This window comes from Chiloscyllium punctatum, chromosome 39 (assembly GCF_047496795.1).
Source record: "Chiloscyllium punctatum isolate Juve2018m chromosome 39, sChiPun1.3, whole genome shotgun sequence".
Classification (NCBI taxonomy): Eukaryota; Metazoa; Chordata; class Chondrichthyes; order Orectolobiformes; family Hemiscylliidae; genus Chiloscyllium; species Chiloscyllium punctatum.
Genome location: NC_092777.1, coordinates 31,819,060 through 31,842,735, shown reverse-complemented (window position 1 = coordinate 31,842,735; position 23,676 = coordinate 31,819,060). Strand labels below are relative to the sequence as shown.

General features: G+C 41.8%; 1 protein-coding gene across 2 annotated transcripts in view; it reads right to left on the bottom strand.

Annotated features, from left to right (window-relative positions):
• Positions 1–238: 238 nt before the first annotated feature.
• The window catches only part of jpt1b (Jupiter microtubule associated homolog 1b), a 43,601-nt gene continuing 20,163 nt past the window's right edge, over positions 239–23,676 (bottom strand). For both annotated transcript variants that reach the window (XM_072558402.1, XM_072558403.1), the window contains exons 3-5: positions 23,420–23,547; positions 16,641–16,680; positions 239–669 (exon numbers count right to left, since the gene is read on the bottom strand). In XM_072558402.1, coding sequence (XP_072414503.1) covers positions 533–669; positions 16,641–16,680; positions 23,420–23,547 — 305 coding nt within the window. In that variant the 3' untranslated portion in view covers positions 239–532. The remainder of the gene's footprint in view (positions 670–16,640; positions 16,681–23,419; positions 23,548–23,676) is intronic.

Genomic DNA, 23,676 nt, shown 5'->3' with positions numbered 1-23,676 from the left:
GTTTTCTCTGCTCTCACCATAAAGGTTGAATGGATTGTGTGTTAATTCACATTACAAACTTCATTTACAACCCTAAAACACTAGCTAGCGGAAGAGTGTAGTCTGTTTAGTGCATAAATAAAGGCTGTGGATATAAAAACTGCTGTCAGATGCTTTCTATCCTCACTCACTAACAGTCATGCTCTTGTTGTTGTACGTATGCAGGTTATTAGTGAGAAAGGATGAATTAAAACTCCAATCTCAAGCAAACTTTTATTTGCATCACGAATCATTCCAATATACCAAATACAAAGTTCAAAATGCCAGAAGTGAGGCTGAAGTCACATGAAATACACAAACATACTCAATAACCACATCACAGGGAGGAACCACTTTCATGCCTTTCCCAGCAGGCCTGATGGTTGATGCACTCAGATGAAACAGTGAAATGTAAAGTGCTAGTCCAAAAACAGTAGGGCTCAAACTTTGCAGTTCATAATAAAATTAACATTTATTCAGTTCTGCAACTCCGATAAAGTAGTAAGTGGTGGGTTTATCCCAGAACAAGACTGGAGACCCCACCAGGTGGAATTTTTCTGGGTCGAAATGGTTGAGCAGGTGTTACAGGGCTGGGTGGGGGTTCTTCCTTCATTCCCTGGGCCACTTCTTGGTTTTCGGTTTCAAGGTTGCCTGAACAAAAAGCACAATTAAATAGAGAAACTACACACACCCCCTCCTTGGGCCAGAAATCAGCCAAAGCAAGTCTAAATAACTTACCATTAGATCATAGCATTGTAAAACAAGACATCTTTATTTTTTTTGAATGCTCAGTATTTAGAATGGGAACTGACTGCAGGCAGTTGAAACTTCCACTTGCAGCAGCTGGCTTCCTCAGCAGCTTGGAGAGGAACATCAATCTCAACTCAAGGATTCAAAGTTTGAGAGAAGATTTGTAGCTAGAGTGCTCATTATTGTGGTTCTGTTCGCCGAGCTGGGAATTTGTGTTGCAGACGTTTCGTCCCCTGTCTAGGTGACATCCTCTGTGCTTAGGAGCCTCACATGAAGCGCTTCTGATGTTTCCTCCGGCATCTGTAGTGGTTTGAATCTGCCGCTTCCGGTGGTCAGTTCCAGCTGTCCATTGCAGTGGTCAGTATATTGGGTCCAGGTCGATGTGCTTATTGATTGAATCTGTGGATGAGTGCCATGTCTCTAGGAATTCTCTGGCTGTTCTGTTTGGCTTGTCCTATAATAGTAGTGTTGTCCCAGTCAAACTCCTGTTGCTTGTTATCTGCGTGTGTGGCTACTAAAGATAGCTGGTCGTGTCGTTTCGTGGCTAGTAGGTGTTCATGGATGTGGATCATTAGCTGTCTTCCTGTTTGTCCTATGTAGTGTTTTGTGCACTCCTTGCATGAGATCCACTCACTCATCGACAGATTCAATCAATAAGCACATCGACCGGGACCCAATATACTGACCACTGCAACAGAGCTGGAACTGACAACCAGAAGCGGCAGATTTAAACCACTACAAATGGCGGAGGAAAGATCACAGAAGTGCTTCACAGGAGGTTCCCAAGCACTGAGGATGTCACCTAGACATGGGACAAAACATCTGCAACAAATTCCCAGCTTAGCGAACAGAACCACATCAACTCAAGAATGCCTAGGATATCAAGTATTCTGATGAGATGCTGAACTGGGTTTGCAGTTCAGACATATCAATCAGACCCTCCCTTAACAGAAAATTTCATAGTACTAGCACTACATCCAGTGCATTTCCACATTTTGCCCATTGGGGCAGGGACTGAGAAGAATGTTAACATTGTAGTGCAATAAGAAAATGTTGGAACTAACAAAGAAAAGGTAGCATATCACCAATCTTTCTGGTTACATCCTATGAAAACACTGCTTAAAGTGTGGTACCGGTAGTCAGCCTGAGTGGATCACCTCTCACAGCAGTACCTTAGATCTTGCATAATAATGTGGAATAGATTTGATCATTTAATGATGGACCTGTTCCACACAGTGCCCAATATATTGATCACACGTAAAAACAAAACACTAAACTTACCTACTGGATTTACCTACCTTAAATTCACCATCTCTTCCTCCTTTATGAGAATCAGTTGGTGGGCAGCTTAAAATCACTTATTACCAACCCCCTGAACTAAACCTTTCCATCACCCATTTCCCCTCCCTGAGCAGAACCAGAACTCCACAACCAAAAAAACCTTTGATTTCAGTTTATTCTGTTTCAGTTTAATGTAAATTACATTCAGAGACTATTAAATGAAGATGTATCCAGCTAAAAATCAGGGAGGTATGATAGTCTGCTATTGTACAAAGAAAGTTCTAAAGTGAAGCACAGGAATCAGTAGATTGTTCCTTGTATTATCAGCTGGAAAAGAATCATCACCTTTTTAATGTGGTCCTAAAGATGATCTCACACGAGACCAACAGTTAAACCTGGCACAGCTCAAGTGAGTGTAAACTGACCATGCAAGATTATACTCAACTGCTACTATAATGTCCAAATTTTTATTAACAATTCTAAGCAGCAGCCTGGAGGAGTACAACACAGGGGAATTACATAAATCAATTAAGTCAAATAGCACTAGCAAATAATTTTTTAGTCATGTTTCTCATCATTTATTCTCATTTCTTTCTAGCTGAGGTGTCTGGAAACATCATTTGTTGTCAGGGACTCAGCTGGTGAGTGTGCCTGTCATATTCTGGTTACTGCAAGGAGCATCAATTCATATTAATTAGGTTAATGCCTGTATTAAAATAGGAAACTATACATTATACAAAGAGGTTACATGATTACCCATCATCAACAAAAGTTACGACCTCCTCAGCATCTCCCCATACAGCAGAGGAAGTCTGTATCTTGGCTGGGATTTTGTATCGTATTTTGTTAATTGATTTACGGAAGAGGATATAGAACACCCAAAAAGGAAAAAGTGGCCAGTCAGCTCCTCTAAACTTTGCATTGTGTTGGTAATAAAAGGAGGTGCCCCAACCATCACCAGTGGCTATACACAGTTAAGGATTTTCCCTAAAGTTCCTGGCTTTTCCCAAGTTAGAGCAAATTTCATCTTATCTTGATGATATCTTATCTTAGGTCCAATTTAACTTTTGGTTAAACATAGTGCCCAAGCTATTATTGCTGGGAGGTTGTTTGGGAATTTGCTTCGCATTTCTACCATAGTTTTTAGTCAATTCAGATGTGGATTTTGGCCAAGTCTTGCCACAGATTGTTTGACTGAAGGTCAGGAATAGCTGAACATTTGCAGGTTACACAGTCAGAAATGACGACAAACTGAGGATTGTGAAAGATTGTTATCTATGCTGGCATATGGATAGATGAGGCAAATGCAATTCAGCATAGGAAAACATTTGGAAGTAGAAATGAACTTTTAAATGAAAGAGAGCATAAGCCATAATGTGCAGATGGCCAGTCATTAAAGATGGAAATACATCAATAAACTCAAAAAGACAAATTTAAAATCCTTGAATTCCTATTTTAATATTTCTTTGTTTTATACTTCATATCTTGAAGGTCTTGCAGTATGCCATAATTGTGTCCAATACCACTTAACTGTTCAAGGTATATAAAACAATGGAAAAGGTGCAGTGTCACATCACTAACATTATCAGTAAGGGATTATAGACAAGAAGAGTTGAAAGCCCAAGAAATATTAAAATAGGAATTCAAGGATTTAAGTTGGTCTTTGAATTTACTGATGTATTTCCATCTTTAATGACTGACTATCTGCACATCATGGCCTCTGCTCCCTTTCATTTAAAAGTTCACTCCTACTTCCAAATGTATTTGTTCCTATGCTGACCTGCATTTGCCTCATCTTTCCATATGCCAGCATATGTAACAATCTTTCACAATCCTCAGTTTGTCGTCATTTCTACTAACTGTCATCCTTAGTAAATATCACTGTAGTTCCATCAGTCTCAATTTGTGTTATTTCTCTCAAATGAATATCCAATTGAAATACTAAACTATATCAAAGAGAACGTAAAGCCAGTATCTCGAGCATGACTACAGCTTTTTTTTTTATAATTAATTCTGCCCTAATGTTTAGTGGAAGAAATCACACTGCTGGTAGCTGTGGAGAGAAGAAAAAAGATGTAAGGCAGCAAATTAGGCCTTTTACTAAACCATCTAACAAACCAGAGTAAATTTGATTAGGGGAATAAATTGATGACATCTCCAGCACCTGAATAGATCAATTACTTGTTTACTATATAATCACTTATCTCAAACCTTAAAATGAAGTGCAACTGTGGCTGCTAACTTGTTACAAAGTACTGCATGAGGGAGATTGGGTAATCTGTTCAAATAGCTAATTCAGTTAACAAATCTGCTTTCCCAATGACAAATCTAATGAAACAAAGTGCATCTTAAAATGGTGCATTGAAGCTGCAAAGTTATAAGAGTAAACTGCATTGGCTGTGGTCATGAGAGGAACAGAAGTTTAAGCCATTTTGCCCTTCAAACCTGTTCTACAATTTATCAAGATCACAGATCAGCAATAGTCCAAATGAACTTGTCCCATCTCTCAACAGCTATCTTTCAGCTATTACAAGGGGGCATAGCTTTAAATTAAGGGGGGGTAGATATAGGACGGATGTTAGGGGTAGGTTCTTCACTCAGCGAGTCGTAAGTTCATGGAATGCCCTGCCAGTAGCAGTAGTGGACGCTCCCTCTTTATGGGTATTTAAGCGGGCATTGGATAGGTATATGGAGGATAGTGGGTTAGTGTAGGTTAGGTGGGCTTTGATCGGCGCAACATCGAGGGCCGAAGGGCCTGTACTGCGCTGTATTCTTCTATGTTCTAACATCTAATGTCTAAGAAATATTAATCTGAGATACAGTCAACAATTTCACATTATTATATAGAGAGATTTCCAAGTGGCTATCACATTCTGTGTAGAAGTTAATTTAATTACTAAAATATTGCCCTGGGCTTTAAGATTCTGACCCCTAAATCTTAGATATCCCAATCAGCAGACAGTTTCTCCTAATCTACTTATTGGTTCCTAACAGGTTTGAAGATCTTATTTTTGCTGGACATTGTCAATTGATAAAATCCAACTTCAACATGAGTAAATTTTAGACAGCCTAGTGACTTCTGGCTTTTCAATTGCTTAAACAATTTAGCTGGTTCCATCTCCCTAACAAGGCCAATGCTTTCCTGCCACCGATTCAAAATGCAAACAACTGGAACAAGGAAGTCTCATTCTGCAGTTCATCAAAAGCAAAGCAAAATCTTTCCATTCTCAAACTTCAAAATCCAGGACAAACAGGAGACAAGTTCAAGTGTACAGTTTGTGCATGCATTTGTTACCTGACATTCCTACTGGTCAGTGCGAACTATAAGGAGAAAGAAAGGAAGTTAGCAAAAATGGCAGCATTTCCACAATTCTGAAATTTTTTCATGCAAGCTCCAGAAGTCTGAAAAGAAGTGTCAACCAGTTTGAGGAGTGGCTGTGGAAATCTTCAGAGGCCTTTTACAGAATTCTAGGCTTCTCTTTTTAGTCCAAGTAGCCTCATTTCTTCAGTTAGTGTTCATTTTTAATGACATAATTCAATTTAAATTGTACCAAATTATACCTGAATAAAAGATCATTGCCATATTGACAAGATGATAATCTAACTTGAAAAAGTTTTAAATCTTTGAAAATAGGTCATTAGCAAAAAAGTAATATTCTTCTTCAATGACACTTCAATAAAAGTATTCATCGTTGTCATCAAACCACTGCAACTCCTGCCTTGAAAGTCAAGGGCTGTAACACTCGATAGCATGTCTAATTTTTATTTTATTTAAAATCAATGTTCAGAAGCTAAAACCTGAACCCTATAGAAAAGTCATACACAAACAAACTAGGAAAGTTTGTAAAGAAAACATCTTAGATGTAAAATGAAAAGCAGTCACTTCAACTTCCAAAATTTAAAACAGTGGCTATTACTAACAAAAATTGTTCACAATGGACCCATTTCTGAATCAATGTTAAAATTAAATTACAACTCTACAACAATTTGGAATGAAATGCAAACCAATCCAAGTCTGATGTGAATGCCTTAAATATTTATCTACTTGACCCATAATGTGTCAAATCTAAATATTGATTAGGGTTGTCAACATATACAAATGATTGTGTTGTCTTTGTTGAACAGACAACAGATGTAGCATTTGGGATTACCCCAAACTGAAGTTTAGGAGAGGGGAAAGTACAGATCGTATAGATTTAACAGTCTTACACAGGTGATAAATCTAAAATAAACATAGTTAATTATACAAGGAAGGTGGTCCTACTTCAGTTAAAAGGAAATTGACAAGACCACATTGCAAATACTGTGTGCAGTTTGGGTCCACTTATTTTAGAAGTGAATTTAATTATCTTGATACCTCGGATGACGGGGGTTGTCTTATGAGGAAAGACTGGACAAATAGATAGTCTTCAGAACTCCAGTGGGAGCAGAGGGGTGAGTAGGTTTAGAAGATCCTGAACAATTTTGACAGTATGGATGTGAAAAGAATATTTCTTGGTTTATGGGTCAGTCCAGAATGAACAGACACTTAAAAATGAGGGATTGCCTTTTAAGGCAAGCAAGGAAATTTTCTCTCTCCCTACTCCCTGCTTTGGAATCCTCTGCTTCAAAAGATGGAGGTAGGGTCATTGAGTATTTTTCAAGGCAGCTGTAGATTGATTCTAATAAATGTTATGGGGGATAGATTGGAATGTGGAATTTGGAATACAGAGATTAGCCACGATCCTATTGAATGGCAGAGCAGACTTGACATGTTAATGTCTGATGATACCACAGTGCATATAGCAAATTAAATAGCAATTTTAAAAATAATAAATGCATTACACTAGGGAATATTCTTACTGGCTTAGTTTCCTCTCGTGTTCCTGACTTGCTCAAAATATTTGCATGCAAATTACTTTAATCTGAAATGAATTCTTCATTTCAACATGCAGCATTGCTAACATAAAAGTACTTTAAAAATCTTTTTTCAATTCCTTTACTTTGACATTTGCAGCATAAGCTTGAGTAAAGACCAATGTGTATTCTGTACCTTAAATTATGGCCTCCAAGTCAAATGACCTTGCGGTCATTCTAGGTCATTGTTTGGAAGATGCTGCTGGAACAACTTTAGTGAGTACTAATGATCTTGCAGATGGCATTCACAGCTACCATTGTACAAAGTTTGAGTATATTTAAGGTAGTGGGCCAATTGGTCCTATATATTAAATGAGGTTAGTGTTGTTGAAGCTGCACCAATCCAGGCAAATGTTCCATCACTTATGCCAAAGTGGAGAGGCACTTGCCAGAGATGTCCTAGCCTTTGACTTGCTCTTGTAAGGTGCCACATTAAATTATAAGGCTGGTTCTGTTTCTGTTCATTGTTAATCCCCAGGATATTGATAATGGTGCATTCAGTGACACCAATGCCACTGAACATCAAAATAGACAATGGTAAAATTTAGTATTGTTGAAATGGCACTTGATGAAAAGTAACATTTGCATTGTATCAGCTCAAGACAGTTTATTTTAACAAATGGTTTGCTGCACATGGATACAGGCCTCTTCAATACTCAAGGAAGTATGAATAGCAGTGTTGAATATAGTGTAAATTGTTAGTCAACATCCCTACCCATGAACGTATATGGGGAGAAGATTATTGACAAAGACGATAGGAGAAAGTGAGCACCACAAATGCTAGAGATCAGAATTGAAAAATACAGTGCTGGAAAAGCACACCTAGTCAGGCAGCATCCGAAGAGCAGGCGAATCAATATTGAGTATAAGCTCTTCATCAGGGAAGGAAGATGGACAAGTAGGACAGTTCAAGGGGGGGGGGGGGGGGGGGGTGATGGTGGGTTGGAAGATTGACTCTGGGACAGGTTGGGGTTGGGGACAGGCGGGGAATGAAGAAACCAGAAGATGATGTGTTTTTCCTCGAGGCATTGGGTGGCTGATGTTTGATTGTGGAGGACTTGCATGTCCCTAGCGGATTAAAAGCGGGAGTTAAAGTGTTTCAGCCACAGAGCAGTGGGATTTTTGTTTTTTTTTTTAAGTGTGTGCCCCAGGGATGTTCTCTGGGGTGTTATCAAGTAGGCATCCTGTCTCCCCACCGTACAGGAGACCATACAGAGCAACGGACACAGTAGATGATGTGTGAAAGTACAGGTAAATCGGTCAGATGTGTAAGGATCCTTTAGGGCTTTGGACAGTGGTGAGTAGGGAGGTCTGGGTACAGGGTTTGCACTTCTTATGGTGCCAGGAATGGAGGGTGGAGTGGTGGGAGCTGTGGACCTAACAAGGGAATGGTCTCTGTGGAACACAGATAGTGGTGAGGAGGGAAATATACCCGATGGTGGTGTCTGTTTGTAGGTGGCAGAATAGATAGAGGATGACGCATTGTCTCCAGAGGTTGGTGGGGTGGAACATAAAAGGACCGGGGTGGGTGGGGGTCTGTCCTTTTTGCGATTGGGGGTGGGGTTCAACAGCAGAGGTGCAGAAAGTGGAAGAGATGCACTGGAGGGGGGAAATTGCAATCCTTGAAGAAAGGAGCAATCTGGGATGTTCTGTGGAATTGGTCCTCCTTGGAGCAAATACAGCAGAGGCTTTGTGAGTAGGGGATTGTGTTTTTACAGGAAGCAGGGTAGAAGGAGGTGTAGTCCAGGTAGTTGAGGGAGTCTGTGGGGTGGAAGTAGATGTCTATGTGAGTCTTTTGCCACAAAGAAAGATGGAGGGGTCTAGGAATGGGAGGGGAGGTGTCAGAGATGGTCCAGGTGATCAGTTCAACCTCCTCACAGGTGCACTAGGTGGCACCAATACAGCGGAGGAAAAAAGGTGGGGGAATATGTCAGTGTAGCTGTAGACGTTGGACTGTTTCAAGTACCTAAAAAGGCAGGCATAGCTTGGGGCCATGCAGGTGCCCATGGCTGCTCTTTTGTCTGGAGAATGTGGGAGGATTTGAAGGCAAATGGTTGAGGGAGAGGACCAGTTCAGCCAAATTGGAAAAGTGGGTCAGTGGAAGGGTAGTGGTTGGGTCAGTGGGGGCAGAAGAAAGAGGGGGCTTGGAGACATTTGTCATGGCAGATGGATATGTACCAGGACTGGATGTCCATGGTGAAGAGGAGACATTGGGGCTAGGGAGACGGGAGGAGGAGGAGGAGGAGGATGATGGTGTCCTGAGCATGTGAGAGAAGTCCTGGGCCAAGGTGGGCAAGACAGTGTCAAAGTATGCAGAGATAAGTTCGGAGGGGTGGGGCAGGAGCAGACTCAGACAATGGATTGACCAGGGTAGTCAGGATTGAGAATTTTAGGGAGGTAGAACTGGATGGTGCAAGGTTCCTGGACTATGAAGTTGGAGGCTGTAGATGGGAGATCCCGAGGTGATACGGTTGTGGATGGTCTAGGGGATGATAGCTTGGTGGTGGCAGATGACATATCCAATTGGCTGAACTGGACTTCACCCTGAACAATTTCTCCTTTGAATCCTCCCATTTCCTCCAGACAGAAAGGAGTAGCCATGGGCACCTGCATAGGCCGCAGCCATGTCTGCCTCTTCGTTGGGTTCGTGGAACAGTCCATCTTCTGCAGCTACACCGGCACCATTCCCAACCTTTTCCTCTGCTACACCAATGACTACATCGATGCTCCAGTGAGGAGGCTGAGCAGTTTATCCACTTGAACACCTTCCACCCGGACTTCAAATTCCTCCCCATCTTGATTTCTGGCAACAGACTCAGCATGGACATCTACTTCAAAGCCACCAACTCCCACAACTACCTAGACTATGTCTCCTCCCACCCTCCTGTAAAAATGTTATCCCTTACTCAAGGCCTCTACTGCACCTGTTCCCAGAAGGAACAATTCCACCACAGAACATCCCAGATGACCTCCTTCAAGGCTGCACTTTCTCCTCCCATGTGGTCAGCAATGCCCTCCAGTGCATCTCCACTTCCTGCGCCTCTGCCCTTGAACCCCCATCCCTCCAATTGCAACAAGGACAGAACCCTCTAGTCCTCACCTTCCACCCCACCAATCTCCAGATACAACACATCATCTTCTGTCATTTCTACCACCTACGAACATCCTTCACCACCAGGGTGATATTTTCCTCCTCACCCTTATCTGCATTTGCAGAGACTATTCCCACCATGACAGCCCCCACCAACCCACTCCCGGCACCTTCCCTTGCTGCCACAAGTGCAAAGCCTGCATGAACAGTTCCCTACTCACCACCGTCCAAGGCCCCAAAGCATTCTTCCACAGACAGATTTACTTGTCCTTCCACACACCCAGTCTACTGTTTCTACAGCTGTGTGGTATCCTCTACACTGGGAAGACCGGATGCCTACTTGCAAAACATTTCAGAGATCATCTGTGGGATACCCAAACACTTCAATTCCCCCTCCCATTCCGTCAAGGACATTCAAGTCCCGGGCCACCTCCACTGCTAAACTCTAGCACCCCCTACGCCTGGAGGAAGATTGTTACATCTTCTGTCTTGGAACCCTCCAACCACACAGGATCAATGTGGATTTCACCAGTTTCTTCACTTCCCCTCCACCACCTTATCCCAGATCCTTGTACATGGTGTCCAACAGGATAGAAGTGCAAATGAATACTTTTTGTCAGTATTCACACTAGACAAAGACCGGAGGAGGAAACTGAGATACAGGCTACTAGCCTAGACAGGATTTAGATTGCAAGGAGATGTTAACAATTCTGGAAAGCCAGGGAGGAGATTGCCCAGCCTTTAGCTTCGATCTTTTTGTCATTATCTACAGGAATAAATGCCAAAAGACTGGAGGATAGCAAATGTTGTCTTTATGTTCAAGGGGAATAGAAACAACCCTGGTAATTATAGACCAGTGAGCCTTACTTGAGTTGTGGGTAAAGTGTTGGAAATGGTTACGAGAGATAAGATTTTATCATCTGGAAAGGAATAAATTGATTAGGGATAATCTCAGTTTTGAAGGGTAGGTAGTGCCTCACAAACCTTAGAGTTCTTTGAGAAGGTGACCAAACAGGTGAATGAGGTTAAAGTGGTTGGTGTGGTGTATATGGATTTCAGTAAGGCTTTAGATAAGGTTCCTTACAGTAGGCTATTGCACAAAATATGGAGGCATGAGATGGAGGGGTATTTAGCGGTTTGGATCATAAATTGGCTAGCTGAAAGACAATTGGATGGTAGTTGACAGGAGATGTTCCTCCTGGAGTTCAGTTATTAGTGGTTTCTTAGCTTTTATTGGTAGAGGGATTGAGTTTCCGAGCCATTAAGTAATGTTGCAGCTGTACAAAACTCTGATGCGGCCGCACTTGGAGCATTGCATACAGTTCTGGTCACCACATTATAGAAAGAATATGGAATCTTTGGAAAGGGTTCAGAGGAGATTTACTAGGATTGGGCCTGGTATGGAGGGAAGGTCTGAGGAAAGGCTGAGTGACTTGAGGCTGTTTTCATTAGAGGGAAGAAAGGCTGAGGGACTGGAGACTGTTTTTGTTAGCAAGAAGGTTGAGAGGTGACTCAATTGAGACAGAAGATAATCAGAAGGTTAGATCAGGTGGACAGTTACAGCCTTTTTCCTCAGATTGAGGGGTGATAGATATAGGACAGAGGTCAGAGGTAGTTTCTTTTCCCAGTAGTAGGGGGCAGGGCATTCCCTGCCCCCAACAGTCATAGACACATCAAGTTTAAGGGCATTTAAATAGTCATTGGATAAACATATGGATGAAAATGGAATGGTGCAGGTTAGATGGGCTTCAGATAGTTCAACAGGTTGGTGCAAAAAGCGAGGGCTGAAGGGCCTATACTACGCTGTAATGTTCTATGTTCAACCTTCTTGAACTGTCTGTCCATCGTCTTTACACTTATCTGCTCTACCCTACTTTCTGACCTAAAACCATCACCACCCCATCTCAATGTACCTATCACATTCCCAGCTACCTTCCCCCCTTCAATTTATCTCAGCCCCCTTAGGCCTCACCCTAATTCCTGATCAAGAGCTTGTGCTCGAAACATCAACTTGCTTGTTTTTGTACAGAATAGTTCTATTTCTTCCTAGAACTGTTTCATGATGGATCCAATTATAAATCAAGGCCAGACCTATACTCTTAAATGGTAAGATCATGGAAAGTGTTGCTGAACAAAGAAACCTTGGAGCGGAGGTAGACAGGATAGTGAAGGTGATGTTTGGTATGCTTTCCTTTATTGGTCAGTGCATGAGTATAGGAGTTGGGGCACGGACCCAGGTTCGATTCCAGCCTCAGGCAACTGTCTGTGTGGAATTTGGACGTTCTCCCAGTGTCTGCGTGGGTTTCCTCCAGGTGCTCCAGTTTTGTCTCACAATCCAAAGATGTGCAGTTCAGGTGGATTGGGAAATGGGTCTGGGTGGGTTACTCTTTGGAGGGTCAGTGTGGGCTTGTTGGACCAAAGGGCCTATTTCCACACTGTAGGGAGTTTAATCTAACTACCATACAAATATGGTGCACCACAAAACAGAGCAGTTTTAAAAGACATAGCGGCCCTTTTGAAATTATGGACACAGACTTGTCGGCGATATTAACCAAAGCTGTGGTATAACACTGGAAGTGAGATTGTATGGCACATGGGGCCCCAGCAGGGGGAAACTGGTGCAATAAGTGGTACTTCCAAGGTTGGGAGCTTCAGCAGAAATGCTGTGAATGAGCTAGAATGGTGTAATTTAATTTAAGTTCATTTGAATTCAACTTAAACTAAAAACTTTTAATTTGATTGGAGTTTAAGTAGATAAGTTTGTTCTGATATAATAATAAACTACCTACTATTCTTAGTACTGTGATATGACACTCTTGTACTACCTCTTTGTATTCTGGTTTTTTTAAAATATATAGTTGCTTTTGTAAAACATTTGAAAAACTTATTGAAATTTTTTTTTTAAAATGGCCAGCATGGATAAGATGGGCTGAATGACTTTCTTCAAATGAAGAGAGAGATTAAGTGATAAAAGGGGTTGATAGTATATGTCTTTTTTTCATCAAATTTCTTGATTTCCACTCCATCCCCTTACACCACCTCTATACAGGTGAGGTGCAAAATGACAGTAATAGAATTAGGTTAGTATTTCCACTAACTAAAGTTCAGTTTGGAGAAACTGAATGATCATAGTTAGGTTCACATGACCGGTCTTAAAAAATCTCTACTAGTCATGCTACACAAGCTCTTTACATTTGAGCTAGCCTGTGTAAAATTATTTTAATTCTGAAAAATGTTTATTAAATCTTAAATAGATTACAGCAGCTGCAGAATTAGTTAGCCTGGTATCCTTCAGGGAGAATAAGCATGAGTATGGGGGTAGCTGCAACATTGCAAGTAACAGAAATCTGTTTAATAAAAATAGATTTAAGCCCAGAGGGGTCCTGGTAATAAAAACTTCCAAAGTGTTTCCCAGGAATCTGTTTGACACTCACATGAAAATGATTGGATATTATCACTATTCTTTCTATCCAAAACTACAGAAACCAAGGTGGAATTACAGTACATGGTGCTAATTAGAACAAGTTCTGAACAAAGTGTGTATTGTGTTTAGAACAGTGTGTACACATTCTTCAATGATTGCACATGCATAATGGGCCACAGCTGCAGGTGTCAGCTCACACTATTGTAAAACGAAGGTCATTACAAGGGTTGAATCACTTCAGCCACCATTAGTTGAAGTATCAGTCCTCTTCTTTAAAAATGGTGTTTCATTGAAGTGGACACAAACATGAAAACAACAATCATACTGACACACTACCTGCCTTGAAACTGGTTGCTGTTTGTCAGCTCATGTTACACTTTGTATTACTGATCAGGATCTTATAGGCTGTCATGCTTGCTTTAGTTTCAAACTTGAGTGAATAAAAATATGAAAAAAAGTTATGGACAATCACAATAGGAATTAAAAATAGAGGCATTAAGTTACATCATGCATGAGAATGATGGCAATGAGCTTCATGCCCAAGTAAGCCAGTTTTCCAAAACAAAAAAGTATCAGTCCTGACAAAAGCTTCACACATTGAAGCATAAGATACATCAAGCAGGTTAGATATTTAACCAATCTGCTATTGAATCTAGGTGTAAAACATACAAAGGTGCTCAAAGATTACAAAGTCTGAAAAATAAAAATCAGGTGTATTACCAGTTATAGGGCAATGGCATAGTGGTGATTTTCACTGGACTAATAATCCAGAGCCCCATGTTAACATTGAGGACATGATTCAAATCCCATTATAGTCGATAGTGAAACTTTAATTCAATAAACCTGGGATTAAAACCTAGCCTAACAGCAATCACGCCACCAACCCACTGCTGTCAAATAGTTTTTAAAAAATTTTAAAAACCATCTACTTCACTAATGGCCTTCAGTGAAGGAAACCTGCTGTCCTTGCAGGTCTAGCCTACATGGGATTCATGGCTGACAACTGCATTCTGGGCAATTAGTTGGGAAATATATGCTGACACGACTGGAGATACATCCTTTTGTACATGGGATTTGGATATCAAATTCCAGATGTTAAATGAGTACAGTTCAGTATTGCTAATAGTACATATAAACCCCAACTACAAAAGGCCAGCCCTTCATTGACACCGGAGGGTTTTGAACTTGAATATTTCCTCTACTCTAGCAGAATTTATTTTTGCAACACAAAATATTCAGGGCAGCACTCTCCCTAAACCAGAATTTTTAAAAAAGTCAAAAAAATGGTTGCATCAGCTCATAAGCACCTTGTTGGGTTAGATGTGTATGATTAGGTTAGGCTGATTATTTCTCATGTTTTAAATTGTGGTGAAAGACAAACTGAAAAAGTGTATGAACCACAATTACATTAATAGCTGTAAATATCTGACCACTTGTCAGAATGTGCATTTAACGAGACTAGAGCCAGTATTCTTAAAATTACTGGTATGGTCACTGATGCAACCTTAAGACAGCATTAAGTCACTCAAGAATTTTTAGGTTCAGCAACGGAAGAGCGGTTTAAGGATCTAAACATGCAAAAGTCAGCAATTCCAGTCAAACTATTGTACAGCACAAGTAAATTTGTTCAACACATCAGCTCAGATCCAATGTCAGTTGCTTTTGTTACAAGCCCATGTATTTAATCATGGCCTTCACTATTGTGAAGAAGAACCCACTCCCCTATTTGGACTCCTACAATGCACTTATTTGCCATGTCCTAAAAAGAGGTGTTAATCTCTACACTTACTGCAAAATTCTACTTGCTCAATGTTTTATTGATTCAGTTCTCAGGTAGTCAACAGCCTCAAGTTTGAGGTAAATCAAGAAACAGTGGTTAAAAAAAAATCACTCTTGATCCTGCCCACATTAGATTATAGGAGACAAAGGTTCTCTTTCAATAAGAATAGTTAAGTCAGTTTAATTATTGTCATCTTAATGTAAAACAAACTTAATTTGGATCCAGTTCTTTCACTGGGGGAAAACTGCTTTTTCCCTCACTAACACTACACAATCCCTATGGACCCAGTGACAATAGGTTTAGTCATATAAAAAAAAAGGTACCAGGTTCACTGTTGGTCTTGATGTTGCTGAATTATAGAATCCACTATTGGCCTCAATGCATGGGGGGGGGGGGGGGGGGGGGGGGGGAAGGTGTCAGGGTGGTAATTTTAATATTTGACACCCACTTATTCAGGCTTGAAATGTACATGGATCATGACTTATTTCCTACAGACTGCCAATATTCATGAATGACTACCTGAGGAACAGGCAAAAGATGGCCAACATTTGAATTATGCAAAACACTGAATTACACCTTTCACAGAGTCTACAATACCTAGTTATAGTCAGAGCCCATTTTAAGCAGGTGTACACAACCTTCCTGCACTACTAAAAATAGTTTCAGCCTCAAGCCAATGTATTTGATGCATTCATAATGTTGGCTATTCCATTTAACAAACATATCTGAATAAATCCTGTTAAACTCAATTCAAGGATAGTATTTACTCAAGAAAAAAAAAAAGGCTCTCACATTTCACTGCATAGCTTTAGTCTTTTCAAGCTTTAAATCCTGCACGTTGTTGTAGAGCAAGATGAGAGCATAGTACTTGACAGCCATTGGAGTGCTATTCAAGGTTCAGTGATTGATAATATTCCTGTAGCAGGTTTCACAGGACAGGATGGATTTCTGCCTACTTGCAAGATCTTGGCATATAATAAAATTAATTCTTCTTAGGAACGGCAATGACTGGAACCAAGCTGGCATGCTTATGCAATGCAATGTGTAGATTAGTTTTACACCAAAAGAGCCAGTTAATCTGACAGAAGTCACACTTGCTATTCAATCAAGTTAGAACTACTTGAATTCAGCAAGTTATTGCAGAATGTTTAACAGTGACGTTAGCTCATCCAAAGCATTCAGCAGTCTACAGAACTAAGGTTGGGACAGTTAGCAGTACTGCACGATGAAAGCCAGTTAACAAAGATACCAGTTTAAGCTTGACCTTTAACCCACGCAGGACTATTTAATAAACAAATCACTAGCTTAATAGCTATTTTTGAACAAAGATCGAGGGGAGGTGAAAAAGAAAAATGGATGGAATATGCTCAATATTCCAGTTACCCTAAAATCTTACTTACATGAGTCTGGGCCCTTTTCATCTTTCCCAGTTGCGAAGTCCTAGATTTAAAAAATAAATCGTTAGCCTTAAAACAAAAATCAAGGTTACAGGCCAATTTAAAATTGTGAAAACCAACAGGTGTCAAAGGCTACTCAGTATGAAGTACATTGAGCAATTGAGCATATTTTAGGCACAATTAAGCTGCTTATGAACAAGTTGCTATGATATAATCCATATGTAAACATTGAGCTTCATGGGAGCAATGTGTCAGGAAGCCACTAATACTGTACCATTACAGAACAAGACCCCAGATGCTCAAAACACTAACATCTCAAGGAGGGGGAAGAAAAGGGGAGAATATATGAACAGCCAGTCACATCTCCTCAGGTGAAGGGAATGCTTGGAAGCCAGGAATAAAAATTGTGTACATAATTAAGGAATTAAGCACAAATTGTTTTAGGGGAATGATGCAACATTACCACAAGGCTTAGGCTCGAGGAAGCCAGTAGAATATCTGTGGTTAATGGCTATTCAATACAGTGATCAGAGTTGGTAGTAAAGGACTAATTAATCTATTGGGAGCACAGAGAATGTATAACTGTATTCCCAAAACAAAGGAAAACTATGGGATTAGAAACAAAATTGCATTTCTATAGAGCGTTTGTTTATCTCGTTCCAGAGCATCATTAACAATGGAATAATTCTGAAGCTTTAGGTCCTGCAAAAGTAATTTAGAGTTAAGTAGAAAATTTAAAAAGTAGGGCCTCCATGCTTGTAATCCCAGAATTACTCCATGTCACATGCGAGTGAGACCAAATAAGATAAAATTGAATGCATGGCTAAAGAGCTGGAAAAGGAAGTGGGGGGGGCTTCAAATATCTGGATCACTGGGATTTCTTCCAGGGCAGGAGGGACTTGAAGACAGATCATATCTAAACTGGAGGGGCACCAATAAGCCTTGCAGCGAGTTATGCTAGTGCCATTAAAGAGATTTCAAAATTGTGTGGCAGGGTGGGGGTGGGGTGTGCTGTTGATTACTACTCTGGTTCCAAACATGTGCAGTGATTAAGATAGGAGGTCAAGTCTAATTGGAGAACAGACAGTCCCACCATGTTCATTAATCTGTCGCTGAGTCTGAAAGTGTATTTATTTCAATACAACAGGCAAGGCCAATGAGCTTAAAGCCTGGATTAGTGCAATGTTGTAGCCGTTAAGAGAAGAGCAGGACAGGCATTTCAAGATTCCAGGGTTGAGGTGTTTCAGGCATGATAGAGGGGGATGTAAAAGGGGTGGGGGTATTGTACATTAAAGTGGATTTCACAATCACACTAGAGAGCTCATCCAGTGAGGCCATATGAGTAGAATTCAGGAATAAAGAAAGGTGCAATCACAATGGGATTATACTGTAGGCTATAGCCAGAAGGTAAAGGAACAGATGCGTAAGCAGATCGTGGGGAAAAAAAAATGCAAGAACAACTTGCTGTAGTGAGGCTATAGACTGAGTTCCCTTAGTGCCAGGGCTGAGATGGGGCAGAATAAGTTTGGCGCATACAGGAGGGTATTTCTTTCCTTAAAAAATACATATTGTACAACAGGGAAGTCTCCAACATCAGAACTCCCTCCGGATCCTTCGCTCCACACTTCATCCATTTTTCTAACACCTTCCACCCAGACCTCAAATTTACCTGGACCATCTCAAACTCTTCCCTACCCTTCCTAGACTTCTCCATTTCTATCTCGGGCGACCGACTCAACACAGACATTTACTATAAACCGACCGACTCCTGCAGCTACCTCGATTACACCTCCCCCCACCCTGCCCCCTGTAAAAACACCATCCCATATTCCCAATCCTCTGTCTCTGCTCCCAGGAGGACCAATTCCACTACCGAACAACTTAAATGGCCTCCTTCAAAAACCGCGATTTCCACTCCAATGTGTTTGACGATTCTGTCCACTGCATCTCCTCCACTTCCCGCACCTCCGCCCTTGAACCCCACCCCTCCAATTGCCACCAGGACAGAACCCCACTGGTCCTCACCTTCCTCCTCACTAACCTCCGGATACATTGTATCATCCTCCGTCATTTCCGTCACCTCCAGACAGACCAGGGATATATTTCCCTCCCCACCCCTATCTGCATTCAGGAGAGACCACTCCCTTCACGACTCCCTCATCAAGTCCACACCCCCCACCAATCCAACCTCCACTCCCGGCACCTTCCCCTGCAACCGCAAGAAGTGCAAAACTTGCACCCACACCTCCCTCAAAGGCTCCAATGGATCCTTCTAGATCTGTCGCAAATTCACCTGCACCTCCATACACATCATTTACTGTATCCGCTGCACCCGATGTGGTCTCCTCTACATTGGGGAGACAGGCCGCCTACTTGTGGAACGTTTCAGGGAACACCTCTGGGACACCCGCACCAACCAACCCAATCGCCCCGTGGCTGAACACTAACTCCCCCTCCCACTCCGCCAATGACATGCAGGTCCTTGGCCTCCTCCATCACGAGACCCTGGCCACACGACGCCTGGAGGAAGAGCGCCTCATCTGCCTAGGAACCCTCCAACCACACTGGATGAATTTAGATTTCTCCAGTTTCCTCATTTCCTCTCCCCCCACCTTATCTCAGTCCCAACCCTCAGACTCAGCACCGCCTTCTTGACCTGCAATCTTCTTCCTGACCTCTCTGCCCCCACCCTCTCTCCAGCCTATCACCCTCACCGCCTTCCACCTATTGTATTCCCAGCACCCCTCCCCCAAATTCCCTCCCCCCTACCTTTTATCCTTAGCCTGCTTGGCACACCAGCCTCAGTCCTGAAGGGCTTATTCCCGAAATGTCGATTCTCCTGCTCCTCTGATGCTGCGTTTTTCCAGCACCACATTTTTCAACAGGGAAAGGGACCACCCTAGACTTGTACTAGGGAAAAAGCCTAGCTAAGTGATTGAAGTTTCAGTGGGGGAGCATTTTGGAATAGTGAACATAATTCAGTGAGTTTTAAGATAGTTATGGAGAAGGTCCTCAGGTAGAAGTGTAATTGGGGAAGGTTAATTACAACAGTACTTGGCAGTAACTGGAGAAATTAGATTTGGGGGCATCTGTTAGAGGGTAAAATCAACATTTGACACGCAAGAATCTTTTGAAGACCAGTTGATCAGAATTCAGGACCAGCATGTTCTTGCAAGGATAAAAGAAATATGGCAAGATTTAGGAAACACTGATGACGAGATATTGAAAGATTAGTCAAAAAGAAAAAGGAGATATAAGATTTAGGAAACTAAAAATCAGACAAGAGCCTTGAAATATAATGGAAGCAGGAAAGAATTAAAATTTGGAATTAGGATGGCTAAAAGGGGCCAATGTCCTTGACAAGTAGGATTAAGGAGAATACAGAGGCATTTTATACATTTATAAAGGAGCAAGTGGGTTGCTAGGGAAACAATAAGTCCAGGGAGGGAATTTATGCTTTATGTCAGTGGTCATTCATGAAAACTTGGCATCAATATTCCACAAGGAGGACATGAATGATGGTAAGATTAGAGTGAGGCTGAGACCTTCAGAGATCTTGATATTCTCTTTAGTCACGAGGGGTTCCAGAAGACTGGAGAATAGCCAATGTTGTTCCTTTAAGAGGTGCAACAGGGATAGCCCAAGAAATTACAGGTTGTTGAGCCTCAGTAGTAGGTAATATCGAGATTTAGTGACAGGTTTACTTGTATTACTGAAAAAATGAACTCAGCACAGATAGTCAACTAAGATAGAGATGATTTCGTATAGTGGGGAGTGGCCTTGTCTCAAACTTTTTATTTAAGGAGGGTTTTGACAAAGTGATAAAGATGATTGATGACACTAGGGCAGTGGATGTTGTCTAAACAGACTTTACTAAAGCATTACAAAGCCCCTCACAATAGGCTGGTCCAAAAGATTAAGTCATGTGGGATCCAGTGAGTTGTTAAGTTGGATATAAGTGGGCTTGGTGGTTGTGGAGGGGTGCTTTTCTGATTCGAAGTCTGTGACCAGCAATGTTCTGAGAGGATCAGTGCAGAGACTCCTGTTGTTTCTAATTTCATATAAACGATTTGGATGAATATGTATGTGGAACAAGCAAGTTTGTACACAAGACAAACATTGGAGTTGTAGATAGGAAGGAATGTTGTCAAAGGGATGCATCAGGATATTGATCAATTGGAAAGTTGGGTGGAGAAATGGCAGACAGAATGTGATCTGGACAAGAGTGAAGCAATGCATTTTGGGAGATTAAATGCAAAACAAAAGTATACTCAATAGCAGCACCCTTAGGAGTATTGATATACAGAGGGATCTTGGGATCCATGTCCTGAAAATGGCAACACATGAGGATAAGATGGTAAAGAAGGCATAGAGCATGCTTGCCTTAGTCAGTCAGACCACAGCTTTGCCTGCCTCTTCATAGGATACATGAAACAGTCCATCTTCCACAGTTACACTGGCACCATCCCCCACCTTTTCCTTTGGTCGATTGATGACTGTATCAGCTCCCACGAGGAGGTTGAACACCAACTTCATGAACACCTTCCACCCTGACCTCAAGTTCACCTGGACCATCTCACAGCTCCCTCCCCTTCCTGCACCTGTTCATCTCTAGCAACAGACTCACCTGACATCTATTTCAAACCCACTGACTCAGCTATCTGAACTACACCTCCTCCCACCTACGAAAAACACTATCCCTTACTCCCAATTCCTCTGCCTCCACTGTATCTGCTCCCAAGAGAAGCAATTTCACTCCAGAACACCCCAAATGGCCTCCTATTTCAAAGACCATAATTTCCCCTCCCATATGAGCAACAACATCCTCCAGTGCATCTCCTCCACTGAACCCCACCCTTCAAACTGCAACAAGGATAGAACTCCCTTTGCCCTCACCTTCCACCCTACTCCTCTCCAGCTAATGCATTGTATCCTCCACCATTTCCACTACCTACAAATCAGACCCCAACACCAGCAATATATTTCCTTCCCCCACCCTTACTGGCATTCTGTAGAGACCACTGCCTCTGCAACTCCTAGTTAGGTCCAAGGCCAACCCACCCTCCACTCCTAGCAACTAACCCAACCTCCACTCCTAGCACCTCCTCTTGCCACCACAAGAGGTGTAAAACCTGCACCCACACCTGCACCCTCACCTTCATCCAAGGCCCCAAAAGGATCCTTCCACATTGAAACACCACATCTAATGTGTCCATTGCATGATGTGGTCTCCTCTACATTGGAGGGACAGGATGCCAACTCATGTAATGTTTCAGATAACATCTCTGGGACACACACCAAACCACCCCACCACCCTGCAAGTTCTGGGTTGCCTCCCCTGCCAAATCCAAGCCACCTGATGACTGGAAGATGTTTTGCCTTGGAACTCTCCAACCACATGGCATTAATGTCAACTTCACCAGTTTCCAAATCTCTCCTCATCCCATCTCCAACCCTCCAACTCAGCACCACCACAACTGTCTATCTTCCTTCCGACCTATCTGCTCCACCCTCCCTTTGGACCTATCCCTCACCAACTATCACCTTCTCAGCTACCTCACCCCTTCCAACCTAGTCCCCTTCCAACCTTCCCACCTCCCCCCGCAAGAACTTTCCAAATGAAGGGCTTATACCCTAACTGTTGGTTCTCCTGCTCCTCTGGTGCTGCCAGACCGGCTGTGCTTTCCCTGTGCCATACTCCAACTGATCTCCAGCATCTGCAGTTCTCACTTTCTTCATTAAGTTGAGTAATCACATTACAGCTTTATACAGCTGTAATTACACCATATTGACTATTATTTGCCATTCTGATCACCCCACTATTGCATGGATGTGGAGGCTTTAGAGGGTGCAAAAGAAGAGGTTTTCCAGGACATCTTTTTATGGATAAAACACTCCAATCCTTCCTTTCACTGAGTGTCAGAGACTGATAAAACCTGATGGACAGGGTGGTACTTGAGAGTGTGGTGCTGGAAAAGTCAATGTCCGAGGAGCAGGAGAATGGACGTTGGGGCTTATATCTGAAACATCATTTCTTCTGCTCCTCTGATGCTGCGTGACCTGCTGCGCTTTTCTAGCGCCACACAACTCTGGTCTCCAGCATCTGCAGTACTCACTTTCTCCTCCCAGACACAATGGATAGTCAGAATTGGTTTTCCAGATGAAACTGTCAGACTGTGAGGAATAGTTTTATGGGAGAGGTGGAAAATTTATTGATGGGCAGCATGGTGGCTCAGTGGTTAGCACTTGAGTTACAGCGTCAGGGACCCAGGTTCGATTCCAGCCTCGTGTGACTGTGTGGAATTTGCACTGTAGGGATACTATAAATGTCGTGTGAGGCAAGATTTTAAAAATGCTGAGTGTGCTGGATGCTTGGAACATGCTGCCATTAACAGTGTTTAAACGGCACTTGAACAGGAAGTGAATGTTGACCATGTGCAGGCAGAAAGGATCAGTACATAATAGTATCAAAGTTAGCACAGATGATTGGTTAAATGGCTTCTTCCTGTGCTATATTGTTTTATGTTCACTCATGTTATTCAGTTCTGCTGAATTTATATTAACACCCAAATGAAAATAAAAAAAGATTGCTACTTGCATGTTGGTAAAACAACAGTTCAATAATACACTAGTCCCATAGTAACTAACAGGAAATGGTATGCCACAGTCCAGTCAACTAGAGATAACTTCAATCCATCATGTAATACAAAAGAAATATTCTGCAGCAAAACAAGCTTAACATTACATCCAGATGGTACCTGAATAGTCTAAATGGTATTTACCAGAGTTTTGGGAGGAGTTTTTACAGTGTCAAAGATGCCACTTGTCTTGCCACCAGGTGGGTTCCTCCGTTGCTTTAGATCTGGTGTTTCAGTGGTAGCAGTTCCAAAGATTCCACTGCTCTTTCCACCTAGAAAAAATAAGAATAAAAACTGGACAGGATAAACAACAGGAACTAGGCAATAAAAAAACACTTCCATAATAGTCAAGCATATCTTAAGCACCAAAAAAAAACAAACAAGCTGGAATCAAGGAAAAC